The 16439-nt window shown below is 38.3% G+C and overlaps 1 protein-coding gene across 2 annotated transcripts in view; it reads right to left on the bottom strand.

Moving 5' to 3' along the window:
* Positions 1 to 16439, bottom strand: part of Ctnna2 (catenin alpha 2) — a 1046977-nt gene that overhangs the window by 669017 nt on the left and 361521 nt on the right. For both annotated transcript variants that reach the window (XM_063229641.1, XM_063229642.1), the window contains exon 7: positions 2238 to 2441. In XM_063229641.1, coding sequence (XP_063085711.1) covers positions 2238 to 2441 — 204 coding nt within the window. The remainder of the gene's footprint in view (positions 1 to 2237; positions 2442 to 16439) is intronic.

Below are 16439 nucleotides of genomic sequence, written 5' to 3'. Positions count from 1 at the left end.
GTCTTTTTTCCTAAAGCTTGCAAATGTGAAAAAAAAAAAAAAAAAGGAAAAGAAACATAATCATGCAGGAATGACTAATCTACTGGTTACTATTCATTACAACAGAATTTTCAGCCAAAGCATGGATGTATTTTTATTTAAAACTAAATATAGATTTATTTTTTGGCATTTGAAATAAGTATACTGGAATGCAATTATGGGGTAGAGTAGTTGAATCCGATTCTATCTTGAAATCATCCAAAATATGTAAAGTCCAACTAATTTTCTATGGTTTATATAAAAGTCAAATAGGAGATATTTTGTTGCAGGCTTTAATCCTGATAACTCTACGTGAACAGAATTTGTATACTTTGAAATTTACATACTACACTCTTCTACACATTCTTTCCAACCATGTCAAAATAAAGCAGTTTTTCAATAAAATTACAAAACATTTCCATAAGCTTCTGAGCCAAAAACAAAGCCTGGAGTCAATAAAATGCAAAAACCCATGAGCTCTGCTGATCTGTATGAATTTACACTGAAAAAAATTCTATCTGTAAGTCTTCTGAACATCAAACCGAAAATTATATGTCACATTTCCATAGACTGCTCTTTAATCATAGTCAGTGATTTCAGTCACAAGAACCCACTTTTTTCCTGGTTTATTTACATTGAGATCTGACCCATCATTGTCTGTTACTTCTATGATTTTCTTTGTCAATAATTCTTCGCCCATAGAAACGCCAGCATGTGCCTCATGAAACTGAATTTCAGAGACAAGTAATTAGCCCTTTGCTGTTCTGATAAAATAACAACAAATAAAATTCCAGATTTGATAATTACTCTTTTCTGGCAAACCTACTACTCAAAACTTTGTGTGAGGAACGCTGGTGATGTACATTTGAAACTGAGTCCTAGGTAGGCCCCACAACCAGTCACAGAATGCGGCTACCTATCACCCTACAGAGAACTCCTCCTGAGCATCATGCACCCAAGACACACTTACACATTATTGCGTGATGAAAATGTACAAGTCTTCCAAAATCAAAGAATCTGAAGGTTCAAGAAAACAGATCTTGCTTTTTAGTCTGTAGGGTGTTCTCATGAACTATTAGTTTGCTTTCTGAATAAAGTTATCTGCCCAGCATGGCAGAAGGTGTACAGTCAGTGTTTGCATGTGTTCCATATTTGATCCATGCACTGCCCATCAGTAGGTATTCACTTATGAAGAGACCAGGAAGCCCCTGGAAGGCAGCTTGGCCTCAGCCCTTCCTTTGTGTGTTCTAATTTTAGTACAGATGCTACCTAAATGAGCATCGCCTCTGTGATTTCTAACAACACTGACCTGACGGTGGATTTCAAAAGCTGGGAGCAGACATTCCATGTCCCTGTTCCTGTTACCTACCGGACAACTCCATCAGACATTTCTCCAACATATAATACTTCTTCAACATATTCAGACATAATATTCAGAAATATTCAACATAATATTCAGAAATGGATTCACCTTATGTTTGGCACAGATTGTACTGAATTATGTCAAACCCAGGATTGAGGACAGGGGAGCTCCAGATCATTGGTTGTTGAAAACCCTGGACATCATCACAACAGAACTAATACAGCAAGTCAACGCAACAGTAAGCTAGGGCCTTTCATCTCCTAGCACTTTACAGATACACAAAAATTTACAAAGTTGGAGAAGGGGGCTATTGTCTGTGCCACAATACAACTAAATGCCACTAATACCTACTTGATAACTCAAACTCATTCTTATAAGCAATGCTACTTACACAGTGAATCAACAAAGCTCTTCCAAAATTTCACCACACTAGAATGTCAACTTAACTGTCCAAACATTTTAAAACCTATTTGCTTTATTAATGCCTTTTAGGGTTGCGGATTAGCTTCGAAAGTGCTCTGTAAAACAGAACGTGGCATATCCTCCCTTCCTTCCATCCATCAGCTACTGTAACCACTTGAAATCCTGCAGCCACTAAAATGACCCAGAAGGGATCGCTCAAGTCCAAAGTGAAAATTTTCCTCAGATAACCCTCTCCATCCATGTCCCCCATAGGAAACACGCATTCTGAAACGAAATCAGGACACAGGGTGTCCCTAAGCAGATCCTGTGCTCCACCTGGCGCTCCACGGGGAACACCTGTCCTCTTTTCCAGCTACACATGCTTCCATAACAGCCACGCGATCTTGGAAGGGAATCCACCAGGAGGAGAGAGAGCCGAGAGGCCAGGACTTACATTATTCATGTACTCGCTGAGCAGGTCCTGCAGCGCCTGCCGCACAGCGTTGCACTCGGCCACGATCCGCTCACGCCGGTCATCACGCGTGCACGAGGAGTCTGCCATGAGTGCCGCCCCGCTGATGATGCTCTCCAGCCTCTCCTCCAGCGACGGCCGGAACCGCGCCTCACTGAACGTCATGGGGTCCAGGATGATCTTATTCTGCAGAGATGACAGCAAAGTGATGAGCAGGGCAGAGGATGCCGCCTGTGCACCCTGATTTCAGACCCACAAAAGACCGAAGCCAAGAGGACTTGCTCCACCTCCCTCCAAGGACAGCATGGTTACTGAGACAAATTCTGCAATGGCCTTGACAAAGTATTAACTTTCCTGAGATACCGTTGCCCTGAATGTAATCTGCAGGACGGAAACAGTACATCTTGTTTGCAGAACATGGTCTTGGCAAAGGCTATCTGAATTCAGAGGCATTTTCAAATGATGCTGGTTTGATATTTTTAAAATATGCAGCCTTCCAGCAAAGCATATTTCAGTGTAGCACTTCACTTAGGGGGATTATGGGATGATCTTAGAACTGAAAGGGGGTATTTATTCTACAACTTAAGTATGAATAAGCTGTGACTTTTGGACACATAACATTCACTTCAGGAAAAGCAGTCATGTGGTGGGATGCCTGTGGAAATGAGACATGTCACATCCAACAGGGTATTTGATACAGGAAAATTCTACACTAGGAATGACTTACGTAAACACTAGCTTTATAGAAAAGGATTCATAATGTGTATGAGCATGCATATGAGGTTTATGGGAGTGAGCTGTCAGTATTGTGATACAGGGATTAACATGTTCTAAAGAAGCCTATTTAATAGGGAAAATAGAGATGTTTCCTAAAAGGAAGGTTTCACTAAGATTGTGAGGTTAATTTTGCTCCTATTAAGTCTGAGGAGCCTGGAAGGTTGTGGATGGGAGTGTTGATGGCTGGACGGAAATATGCACATAGATTTGAGGAGATTTTCCAGCCTTATCAGAATTCAGGAATTGTCAAGGGTGTTTGAACACTAAGTACAAATTGAGACAAAAGTACAGTGAATGGAGTGAAAAGACCAGAACAAAGAAGGTTCTGTTAGTATCAATTTCCAAGGGCATGCAAAAGGCTGAGAATCAAAAAGAAGATTAAATGTATAGTCAGAGGCACAAACGGAACCTGAGAACTTACAGCAAGTCAAGAGAATAAAACATAAGATAGTGTATGATAATTAACTGGGAGACAGAGAAAAGAAGCTGACATTGCCCGAAGGCAGGTTGCTTTGGGAACCCATTGCTACTCCAGGCAAGGAAGATCACTCCAGTAATGTCAACCAAAGTGGAAGGACCTGTAGCAGGAAGCACAGCGCTCATGCACACTGGTAACACACATTCTGAGGTCTAAGAAACAGGGGCTTGATGATAGGGCAAATGGGCTTTCAGTCCCAGCATCCTAAAGTACAGTTTCCTTCCATTACTGTGTGTTCCATGTTCACCACTCCTTAAGTATTCACCAAACATTTTTAAAAGCTATTAGAAAACCACAATTCAGCATTAGCAACAAATACAGTACAATAAGAAAAATGAATGAGTACATAATTATAGCATTGACAGTCTGCCAAGGTGCTACTGTGTACCTACTGTAGTGCAGAGTGTTGACAAGAGAAAAGACATTTTGTGGTTTTTCAGTCTAGTGCAGCACAAAATCATTGCTTAGTTATTACAAAAGAAGTTCAGCCATGCGCTCTGGGAAGAGTTACTCTAACCCTCCAAAGTAGCCTTGAATATTTGCTGAAGGTTAGGCTGGGAGCTTCTGTGGCTCCAATTCTGATTCAGAACTTTGTTAAAATGCAAACCTCCAAAGCAGAAAGCTCGCTGTTACTGTACGAGGTGCTGGAGATCTTGAGGAACAAGCAGGTTGTGACAGGGAAAGGAAAAGGGGCAGACTAAGCACAGACAAAGGCTGGAGTCCACAACAATTGCAGATTTACTAGAAAATCACTAAGACATCAGATCTTCAGTCTAGAATATAGACATTTAAAATCTTACCAACAGGAGCAAACTATCATATGAATGGCTTTGGGGATGATGCCCATCCTCACATTTGCTCTTAGTATGTCTCAGAAAGGCAGTGAAAAGAGGTTGTATGCCTACAATGTCTTTCTTGGAATGTGTCCCTTGTGCCACAGTATTGGGCATAAGTGTCTGAATATTATGAAGAAATCACCTGAGGGCATCAGTGTAGTGGGTGGCTATTTGGGGTCCATTATTACAGGAGAAAGTTCCAACGGGAATCTGAGAGGGGAACACAGGGATTCCTAACTTCCACCCTTTGTACTGCACTATATTTGCGATGCCTCCTCCTGTGGGGTCTATTTAAACTCATTCTCAGCTGGATGTGGTGGCCCAAGCCTATAATCCCAGCACTTGGGAGGCTGAGCCAAGGGGATTGCCATGAGTTTGAGATCAGCCTGGTCTACATAGTGAGTTCAAGGCCAGTCTGGGCTACATACTGACATACTGAGATTCTGTCTAAATAAATTGTGTGTGTGTGTGTGTGTGTGTGTGTGTGTGTGTGTGTGTGTGTGTGTATTCATATTCTCCCTGTCTTTCTCTTTCTGTCTCTCTGTGTTTCTCTGTCTTTATTTCTTTGTATCTGTCTCTGTCACTGTCTCTATCTCCTTTTTTCTCTCTCTCCTGCCGCTCTGCTGATGTGTTGTATGTTTTCTTAATCGCGCATTTAGAACTGATACCATAATTAAAGAAATACCTGGCTAATATATAAGTAGACTATCTTGCCTATCGAGCTATTTGATTTTTAAAGGCCTATTTTGCGGAAAGCCAAAATGAAAGTGATATGTTCTGCTTTAAGATTTCAGAAGACTCAACAGGATCATACACCAGCTCCAGGATAGGTTTTTATTACACGTTTTTGCTAAATATATAAAATTATTAGTTTGATGGAAACATGATGAGATCAGTTTGAACTTTACAATAAGGGTAATTGCAAAACCACTTCTCCAGAACACAGAAGAGAATGGACTACAGTCATTAGATCACTATTTGGGAATTATTTTCTACGCAACACTGAACATAAAGATACAGTGTTTCAATGAAAAAAATTATAGAGTCGGTGGTCAAATTCGTTTTGGAAATACTACATGGCACAGAGCAAATTATCCTGTGAAACACTTTGGGGAGTTCTCCACTCAAGGAATCAGTTCACTATAATATTTACCAAAGGGATTTGGGCAGAGTGAGAGCCTCCACATAAGGTATACCTTACCTGTGAGAACTCAGGGAACATGTTTGGGAAATGCGACAAGTATGATTTGTAATGCCAGTTGATTGAACTCCCGACCTGCCACTGCCAGGGGCTGTCATGAAAGTAAATACATGAAGCATTGAACTTGACAAACTTCACATGAAAGTTACACTATCTATCACATTTCTAATAGAATTATTCATTATTTATAGATCACAAGGGGAAAGCTTCTTAAAAATCTCCCTGGGAGAAAACAATAAATTTAACACACTCTAATCTGTATGTTTGGTGCAGAAGGGATGCATTCCAGTGATGGATATGAGAGACGAGCAGAGAACCACTCAGGAGAGAAGGGCATAGAGGTAAAAGACCTGCCTGTGGTGGCACATGTGCCTGGTGATTGCAGGCTGCCCTATGCATATGGGAGGGGTTATGAGCTGCATTTGTGTCTGTGATTCTAAGCGGGGTGAGTAGAGCTGGTAAACAAAGCTGGTGAAGGCTCTGCAGCCATGAGCAGGTCTGTATGCGTGCATGGATGTGTGTGGGATGGCAGTGGGTTGTGTTTTCTGTGTGCCTACCTCTGAGTCGTGAATGGTTGGGTACAAATAATGAGCAGAAGAAGGTAGGTTCCTGTGTTTCTATGTGTGGATATGTTTACAGAACTGGAAAGATCTCAGGCTTTAGCAGATGACCAAATTGAAGAAAAAAAAAAAGTAATAAGTGTAGCTAGAGGGTAGAAGGATCTATTTCTAGTACCTAAAGGTGAAATCAAACCCCAAAGATGAATCCTGAACAAGAAATAACCAGAGAATAGAAGTCAAAGTTCAGTGAGGGAGATGCAATTGTTGCTGAAATATTTGGGAGTGGTTAAAAAAAAAAAAAAGAAATATCTAGGCCAACTGTCTTTCTCAACATGGTCAGCATTCTTTCAGAGGATTGCACAGTCCCGAGAACAGCACATGAACTCACATCTGTGCCTCACTTTTCTGTACAGTTGCCTTCAACAGGCAGGAAGAGCATTCTTTCTCCCCCATCTCTCCTGGCAACTTTCCTCTTCTGCCTTCTCAATCAAAGCTCCACTCCTAGTTCCCTGAGAAAGCACTGTAAGTGGGCGATAAGTGCCAGAACAAACAGAGAAAGAGCAAGTCCAAGGCTTTCCTTTAAGACAAACTTGCTGTCAGGTGAGAAGAGTCTATGGTGCTTCTGTAAGGCTCCATTGGAACATAACTCTCCCAATACCCAGCCTGTTGGCCAGCAGGGGCACTGTTCTCAGCTTAACACCCGTGCCCTGGGCAAACTTAGGATGTTTTAAAAGAGACAACATGGATCAGGGAATCTTCCAAACACCTGGATCTCTGAAGACACCCAAGCATTCATGGTGGACACCTCAAGCACCTTGCCTGTTTGAGGCACAAGACCCAGAGAACTTTGAGCGCTGAGGTTTACTAATATCTTCCCACCCAATATCCCTGCCTTCCTTCAAACTTTGACATTGTTACTTTAAAATTGTGGTTTATGAGTACAGAATCTTCCAAATTTTTAAATTTACACTATTTTTTTCTGTTTTCAAACTATTTATCTGACTTGCATACTATTTTGTACTTTGTGAATTTTGCATGTTTTTAATTAACAAGTTTAATTTTAAAGTCAATATTTTTCATTCTTAGTTCATACAATGGCAATGTAGTCCTAAAGAGACGGCCACAATAAATTACCCACCACAAAGAAGGCTCTTGCTTTTGGCAACTAAGTCACTGTTGTAGCTTGCTCTGCAGCCCACAGAACAGATCTTTCATTTTCTCTGATGTTGACCTGAATAAATTTTTAATTTGAAATAATTCAGGAGAACATGTGCTTTAAAACTATTTTCCAGAATATTACATTTACTTTCACTCACCACAAATACAATAATTAATAAAATATTGCATTTAAATTTCTTCTACTCTTCAATCTTTCCAAATAGAGTTGCATGATCTAAAATTTCAGTGCAATTGTGTTAGCTCGATGGAGACTCTGATACCAAAGGAAGAAGTGCAGAGATACTTAACATAGCAAGAAGCTAAATGTATTATGTATGGTCCGATCGGCCCACAATTCTGTGTCTTTGTCATAATTTTTTCCATTTTATTGAACAGAAAGTACACAGCAGTGCTGCCCATAGCCATTCAATAATGAAAAGAACATGAGTAGAATGAGGGTCTTTTGAGTTCAAAGCCAGGATCCCTTCCACTGTATAAGACTACACACATTCAGTTGACATAAGTAAACTTTAATTACTAAAATAGATCTCTCACTTCAAAAAAACCTATGGAATTCTCCTAAATCAATTATTAGAAGCTCAAGGGTCATCTGTTGTACTCTCAATTGCTACTTCAAACACATAACTAAGAGGCTGCCATTCATTCAACAAATAGGTGCCTGTTATGTTAGGTGTTTAAGGACACATTGTCAAGAATACTTTCTTCAAGAGGTTGCCTAATCCCAAAACAAAAGCATAAACAATCCACTGCCATTGAAAATACATTGCCCATAGTAGAAAAGCACTGAGGGGCAGCCCACTGGTGGAGAATTACACTGCCACAACTGTTCAAGGAGAACTCCAGTGACAGCAGTCTCTGCGACTGAGGTGGACACTGCACAGCCTAACCCTCATTCTCAGAACTGTGCTGAGCCTCTGACTCCAGGCTCCTCTTTCCTGTTCTCCTTGTAGGAATGTTAGCCCTGCATGGCAGTGAAAAGGCTCTCTCGGTCTATATCTGTTAGTTCTCTCCCGCTTTACCCCTTGCAGCCAATTCTTCTTACACATCTAACCCCATCTATTTTGGTGTCTGCCCCTCCTGGTACTCAAATGGACTGAAATAGAAGGAGATATAAAGTGGAGAAAAGAACAACAACCTGGCCCTGAGGACACTCATGTCATTATGAAGATTTCCAGTGGTACACATGCCTTTTAGCAAAGAATTCTCATAAGTCCTACATGTTCCTTGTTTGCTTATAGAAAGTTTCCTATGGTAGCTGAGGTTTAGTTAATTCGACAAGACTAGAAGTAGAAGATAGGAGAACAATTACTAAGCCTTCAGTTCCCATAAGAGAGCTAAGGAAAGTACAGAGCAGGATTGTGTTTGTTAGCATAGAGGGGCTTAGATTCTAGTAATGCTCAGGATCTCAATCTAGCAGGATTTGGGAAAATATATAGGCTAGGAAATGATGAAAAAGACCTCAAAGACACAATACAGTTCTGCAGAGAATCAACATCGATGATGCAGGTGCAAAGGACCTGCTTTCTAGGAGTCAGTCTCCTAGTGTATAGTTTTAGGATGACACAGGATCATTTGTCTATTTATTTGTTGTGACTATTTTTCCACAACAGGGACACAGTTGAACAGTTAGAAGAATGGATCACAAAGCTTGGCGTATTTACTCTTGGCCTTTAAAAAAAAAAAAAAAAAAAAAAAAGATGATTCCTGAAAAACTGGGATGAAGTAGAGCAGGGAAAGTATCTACGATTCTTTTTAAGTGAAGTCTGGTAGGAAGTTAGTAAGTTTATGTACTTCAGGAGCGGTATGGCCTTTTTTGTGTAAATGTAAAATTGATTGCTTTCCTACATATAAGCAATATCCAGTTGGAAGATCTAATAACAGTCACAAAATACATAAAAATACACTTAAGTATCAATTACGTTCAGCAAATACTTGCTAAAGGAGATGATTAATCATCCAGGTACACATTCAGTGTGAAAGCAGAGCTGGAATTGGGACGCACCCCCTCTGGCTCCAGTCTGGGATTTTAGCCACTGCACAGTGCACTATCCCATGTACATCCTGCTGCCTGGGTGATGCCAGTTACTAGTGCTAGCTTTTAATGACGCAGCCACGTCCCGTCCCCAAGTTAGAAACTAAAGTATCCGCAGCTTATGATTATTTCATACTTAGGGAAGATATTGAAAATAGTAAACAACCACTAGGAATGAAAGCTCCTACAGGGTACTTTAGCCCACTTTTAAGCTCACATGCCTGCTTCAAACTGGTCAGCAGGTAATATAAGTTGCCTTTTTCTACCAAGAAGCAAAACAAAAGGGTAGCTTGCTCTTTCTCTGGCTAGGAATTAGCCATTTTAAAGTTGAGCTTTTATCTGTGTGTCCTCCAACAGTCACTGAGAAAGTTTGGTTCACCAGGAAAAATGTGATGGTAAAATATGACTATAAAATAGTATTTTCAGTTACAGTACAGTAGGCAGAAGTACCCAAGGTGCCTCAGTGGTGTTTTAACCACAGATTAAGTTTCCAAGACCTTTAATGCACAGCTGAAGGAGGTGACTTGTTTCCTTTAATAGCCAAGAAATTTCTAGTTAAGAAGTAGAAAATAAAATCTTACCTATCATTCATAGATTTTGTGGCTTTCAACATCAGTTAAACCATTTAGAGAATAATTCAGTCATCCCAAATGTACACAGAATTTTCAAAATGTCAAAGGAAGCAACTTGATAATATGAAGCACAGACTGATCTTATAATTTATTCCTTTAAATCTAATTTTACTATAAGTAAAAAACTGTCAATGGTATGAGAAATTGCTGTGCTATTTTTATTGTTGTTTGCCATGACCCTGGAAAATAAATATTCCTTGGATTTTCACAACTTTCTAGTTCAAGGTACCAACTAAGAAAAATAATAAATTGTGGTGCTCTCCCTTATTTCAAAATCTCTGTCTGCTTCCAGCATAACTATTTTGAAGCAAACAAGCTGAAAAATAAATGTCAATATGCCCTTATGCAACCATTCACTTTCATTTTTAAAAATCTCAAAAGCATTACTCAAAGTCATACTTTTAAAAGAATGCCATTCCAATAAAAAATGAAACATTGAAAACAGAAAACCTAAACAGCAATGCTTATTCAATAACTATTTCTTTTTTAATTACTCTGAAATTCTCTCAGGAATATGCAAACAGTATATACACAATTTCAAGTTCTTTGGTGGAGGACCTTTTATTACCACTATCTATTCTATTTATTTTAAATATTAGAACAATAGGAGGTACTGGGAATCTAACACAGGGTCTCATGCTTGCCAGGCAAGTGCTGTGCCACTAAGCTACATCCCTGGCCTGAATAGTTCAGTTTTATACCTTGCCTTATCTTGGAATATAACTGAGTAGGTATTATGGTTTGTGTCCAGATGTTCCTCCAAAGCCTCATGCAGTTTTAGATGGGGCTCTTTTGGAAGTCACTGAATCTAGAGTGTGTGATTGATTTATAGCTCAAGGTAGAATTAAGGGTGCAGGGATTAAGGGTAGGTATTACTGAATCAATGCACTGGTTGAATTGACACCTCTCCTAATCCCGAAGCCTGCATACATTATAAGGTACAGAAAGAGGCTTGTCCTCTCTCCCTTGTTGCTGTTTCTGTCTTCTGCCTCCCATGAATTATTCTTCTTTGTGAAGCCGCCCTGTCTCAGAGCCAGCCTATTATGCCCTGAATCCTCTACAAACTGTGAGCTAAATAAACATTATCCTTTAACTTTGGGTGTCTGATATTTTGTCTCAGCTATAAAGTAAAATAGTAGGTTTTCTATTTTAGTCATACTAGAGATCTTTCTTTTCCCTCCCCAAGTTTGAAATTCAAATCTGTTCTCTCTTGCTATAAGAAAAAGGTAATACAAAGCCACAGTCAGGAGGTAATAGTTCCCTAACCCTGGTGGAATATAATAGTAACACAGGATGGTTACAAAAACCTCAGGTTCCATTTCAATTTAGACTTAATGCTGCTCTGGCGTTTACAAAGTGCCTAGGTCACAGAAGTTCTTGGAGAACCCTAGGTCAAAGTCTCCTAAGGAATTTCATTTTTGTATTATTTGGCTGCACTGATAATATCAACAAAACTGACAATACTTAGTGATTAATAATTCACTACAGAGTTCATAAAAACAATTATTTGTTATCCAGTCTAAAATATTTCACTAGTAGTCACTAACAGACAGTATCTCTCAGTTATATTAAAATGTCTTTGGTCAGAGGGAATACAAAAGGAGATAGAGCACTGAAATTTGAGAATGAAAGCATCTATTCACGCTGGGGCGTGATCACATTTGGGGGTCTGAATGCCTTAAATACTTCCATCAGAGACTGAAGTCTGTGATAAAAGTTTAAATCAAGGTCATTTTAATAAATGAAGCAAAGTGTTGAAACGAAAAGCTTGTTATTTTTTCAATTTTAAACACTCTCCCTGTAGTGCATCAATAATTAACGCAAAATATTTTCATCTTTTTTTGTCTATGCCAATCTCCCCCAGTGTTAAACTTTCTATCTTTACATTAAACATTTCTTTGACCTAATTGGGGGCTGCAACAGAAATGAGGGATACTACATTAAGTGTTAAACATCTGCTTTTTATTAAATTGCAGACAATTCTGATAATTTTTAGGTTTGCCTTAATTTTAAATTGCAAATTGCTTTATTGATGAATTTTTTTTCTCGGTCAAATACTTGAAAATAAACTAATTATTCTATTTACCTACTTATGATACTATTTTTAATTAAACAGCTCAGCTTAATTGAAAGTAGATGACAGAGATAATGACTTTATGATTAAAGAGAACATTTTTATCCTTAGGTTTTGAAATTTTTTAAAAAGAGAATTCCACTCAAGTCCATATTAATTTTGTTTTAGATGAGACACTGATATTTTGGAAGACACAACTATTTATCAAAGGTAACGAACTAACTGGAGAGAGAGTTTAACACTGGGCTTTTCCTACTTGACAGGAAAAGGAAACAAAAGTCAGATTCTTCTTCACTAATCCTGTCACCTGTGTGGGGTACTGAGTTTTGTGGCATTTGAAACGCACATTCTCGAGGAGGTCTGACAAGGACATTAGTTTACCACTTAGCACCATAAATCAGGACAAGGTTAATAATCCTTAGATTTGTATTATAGATTGATTAGCAACTGTCCAAAATGCATTTAATTGATTGATTACCAAGGATACAAAATATATTTAATCAAATTAAGTCCTTAGAGAGTTTAATAAAGAGGAATGGATTTTATTCTTTTGATGAAAAAATAGCAACATTATCTCTCCATTCCCCTTGAACTCTCCACATTGTCAGCCATCTTTCCTAGTCAGGCCTCCTTTTCAACCTCTGTGGACTCTCGCTGTAATTTACCATCTGTTTCCTAACCTGGGAGGTTCGTTCCTCTCCTTTGCTGCACTGAGGTTCTCCTTGTACTTCTCTCATCATGCTCCCAGGTCTCCCTGGATCTTCCCCAGTAAGGTAATAAACCTCTCTGACCCGGTCCTTGTCCTGAGCAGTTCTCTCAGCACAGGATTTCATCATCTTCTGCTTGTAAAAGAGAAACCTACACAAATAAAATTCAGTTTTTCCTAACATACAGTTCTTAAAGTTCTTCTTAACCATAGTACCTCACTGGTCCCCAACTTTCATTGGCTTCTCAAGACCTCCATTAGATCATTATCTACAACTGACAATGTATATAGTCTAGAATGTTACTTGATATCTCCTCCATTCCATTCGTATCCATATGTCTCTTGAGAAATATGTCAAAACTCATAATGAAACAAAGCAATGGGTTGCATTTTTTAAAGCCCAATCTTCAGAATTAGGATGCCATTTTTAATACAGTAACCTAAAAATATTTATCTTCACTATCTTCACTCCCATTCACTTCATACTTAAGGTCCTTGAACTTCAAGATCCTCAGCAATTTGACCTGACTCTCCCTCTTGCACTGCATCTCCTAGAACTCTCCTCACCAACACTTGACTTCAGCCAAGTGGCCTCTAAGGACATTACCCCAACCAACATACTTCATGCGTACTCTACTGGTGATTGCAGTGTTTCCCTCTGTTGAATATTACAGTTCCTTCCCCACTCATACTTCTGTGATACACATGTAGAGAAGATCATCTTCAGTTCTCTTTCATGTAAGCCTCTCTCTTTTAACTGGCCTTATCAAATTACCTGTCCCTTATCATTCAAGCTTATCATTTGACTCTTGTTTGACATTACCATGCATTGTAAATAGTGTGTGTGCAGGCATAGGAGGTCACCAAATAAGATGTTTTTCTTACCGATCAAGAATAATTTTTCTTAAGCTTTTATCAAAAGTCTTTTTGGAGCCTAGTGAATAGAAAACAGTGAACTTAGTACTTCAGAAAAATACATGTGGATTGCCCTTCAGTTAGGTCTGTATTGATATTTGATCTGTATTGATATGTGTTATGGCTCAGTGAACTTGACATTGAAAATTTCTAGTGTAGGGACATATATAATACCATGATCGTAATTCTTTAAGTAGGAGAGAATTAGTTGAAGGATCCAATTTCTATATTTGATCAACATCCATTATAAGTCTTAGACTATGATTCATCCAAAACATTGAACTTTGAAATTTTTATACACTGTAACCTAAACAAATAGGCAGTTTCTGACTGTGTGCACACAAATAAAGATAATTTTTGCCAGCAGCAATACCATAGGAAAAAAATCTGCAAAAATATGGAACTCTTTTAAGGTTTGATTAAACTAGGATCAGTAAAAATGTCCTATTACCCTACTAACATCTGCCTGTTTTTTATATAATTTCCAAGCTAAGAATGATTTTTATGCTTTAATTGGGGAAAAAAAAGCTATGGACCAGCTGCTATATTTCTGTCTAAAATACTTTATCTCATTTATCTATAAGTAGGCAAAAGGCACACTGCCAAGGGACAAAAATGAACAAGTGTCACAACCTGAATAATACAGAAATTGAATAATAAGTTACTGAATTATCAATGGTTGAACTTTTTAAAAGTTTAATAACAGAAGAAACAAACCTCTTATTCCAGAAATTAGTTACACTCTTTGGTTGTGGTTTAGCATGTTAAATTATCCATTTAAAATGTAAAGTCAATTTATATTTCTCAGAAGCAATTGTGACTTAATTGCTGTTATCAACCTAATAAATTACTAGGTGATTTCCACAAACTGGTTATACACTCAAATTTCATGTCTGATGAAAGAATAATTGTATCAATATTCCAGAAATATGAAAGGGAAATTAGTTCATTGGCCACAAGGGAAATCCATACACCTTGAGCATAAACTCATCTATCTTTTGCTGTCCATTTTTAAGCAGGCAAATTAAGATGGAAAAGAAATGACTTGTGTCTAACAGGAATAATGTGCAATATGTTAATTGCTTATCAAGAAACATAGCAGAGCTTAAAAGGATCCTTTTTGTTTAATGAGAATGGCATATTCTCTTTGGAACTTTGGATTTCAATGCTCATGTATTGATACTTTCAATAACATAGATCCTTTATGCAACGTTGGAAAGCAGCTCTAAAGGGTTAACTGCTAAAGAAAGAGAATAGATGTTCATTAGAAATTAATAAATGTTGAAGAAACCGTGGCATGACTTCTGTGGAGAATTTGATATAGTAACAATCCAGAGTTCTGAGAAGAGATCAAGATGAATAATAAACTACACAGGCACTAGAATCAAACAGTTGATGTATTCATTTAAGCATCCATTCAGTAAATATTTCGTCTATGTTTCTGTAAGAGTACTGATGCAAGTATGACTGACATTATCCTCTGTTCTTCTCATGCTTATATTTCGAGGCACAGAAACTTGAAACAGAACAATACGTTTAAGACTAACATGCATAAAGCACAATGGTAACATAGAGACAATAACAGTTTAATGATTGGCAGAATTAAGGAAGCATTTTTAAAAAGAAGGTACTTTGAAAGGATTATATAAAGTTAGGCATGAAACAGGAATGGAAGTTCTGGCAAAGGAATCACCATGAGGAGCAACACATGTGAACTAAACAGTGATTATGCATCCGATGAGTGTTAAATACTTTATTATGGTAGAACATAGACCAAAACATGTGCAAAAGTAGAGTGTCATAGGCAATGTTTGTGGTGACTTACTAAAGTGATTTTATAGCATGCTGAGCACTTTAAAGTTTATACTGATGATGGTTTCCTAATCAATAATAGTTGGTTTGCACTTTGGCAGGGCTGGACCTTTCCCACATTATGGAATACAGAGGGTGAAAGTCAGTAGGGATAACGGCAGGAAACCAGTTAGGAAGTTGTCATAATGATCCAACAAAAACAGAGGTCAGAACCAACGAGTGATGGTGAAGAAGATGAGAGGATTCAATTAAGAGTTGTAAAGGGAAAGTAAGTCATACTATTTCAAGGATAACCTGAAAACAGTGCATAAAATGTTTAGGTTTCTAGGTTGCTTACATCAGAAAATGAAGTTTAAGGAAAATACCAGAAGAAGAAGAGCTATGTTTGTCAAAGGAAACTAAATCACTATAATTACCTGAACTCTTCAGATACGTAGAAACCATGCAAATTAAGATGCCACATTTAAAGCTGGATACACATCTGGAATTCAGGGGAGAAAGTTAGAGAACCAGATGTACAGAACATGAGATCTTAACAACAGAGGCTGTTTCATTGGGAATCAAGAGAGGCAAAGGACAGAGTCCTAGGAAATCCCCATAAATAGGTGTCAGGAAAGGGGAGCACAGGAGACGGGATGTAGTGGTCAAATAGGTAGAAAATCAGGGAGTTGAAAAATAGAATTGTTTTGAAAGTCAGAGAGAGCATGGCCTCAAGGAAAGACGTAGCTGAAGGAAAAAAGTGCTTCTCCAAGAAAAGTTATCTGGGAATTGAAGCCTACACAAGAAGACAGATGACTTCATGATATTTTCATAGTTTAAGAAGAAAAGTCCACTGACCTACCGCTATGGGCTAAAACACATGGCAAGGTCAAAAACAGATGTTATTTCTGCAATTGTCCCAGCCCTCACTCCTTCCTCCTTCTTTTCTTCTCTCTCTCCTTTTAGAGACAGAGTCTTGCTCTATAGTGCAGACTAATTCTGG

Source organism: Cavia porcellus, unplaced genomic scaffold (assembly GCF_034190915.1).
Source record: "Cavia porcellus strain 051 isolate PalLab524CR breed Dunkin Hartley unplaced genomic scaffold, mCavPor4.1 scaffold_18, whole genome shotgun sequence".
In the NCBI taxonomy this organism is placed as follows: domain Eukaryota; kingdom Metazoa; phylum Chordata; class Mammalia; order Rodentia; family Caviidae; genus Cavia; species Cavia porcellus.
Note: the sequence above shows the minus strand (reverse complement) of the source record. Positions and strands in the feature narration are given on the sequence as shown.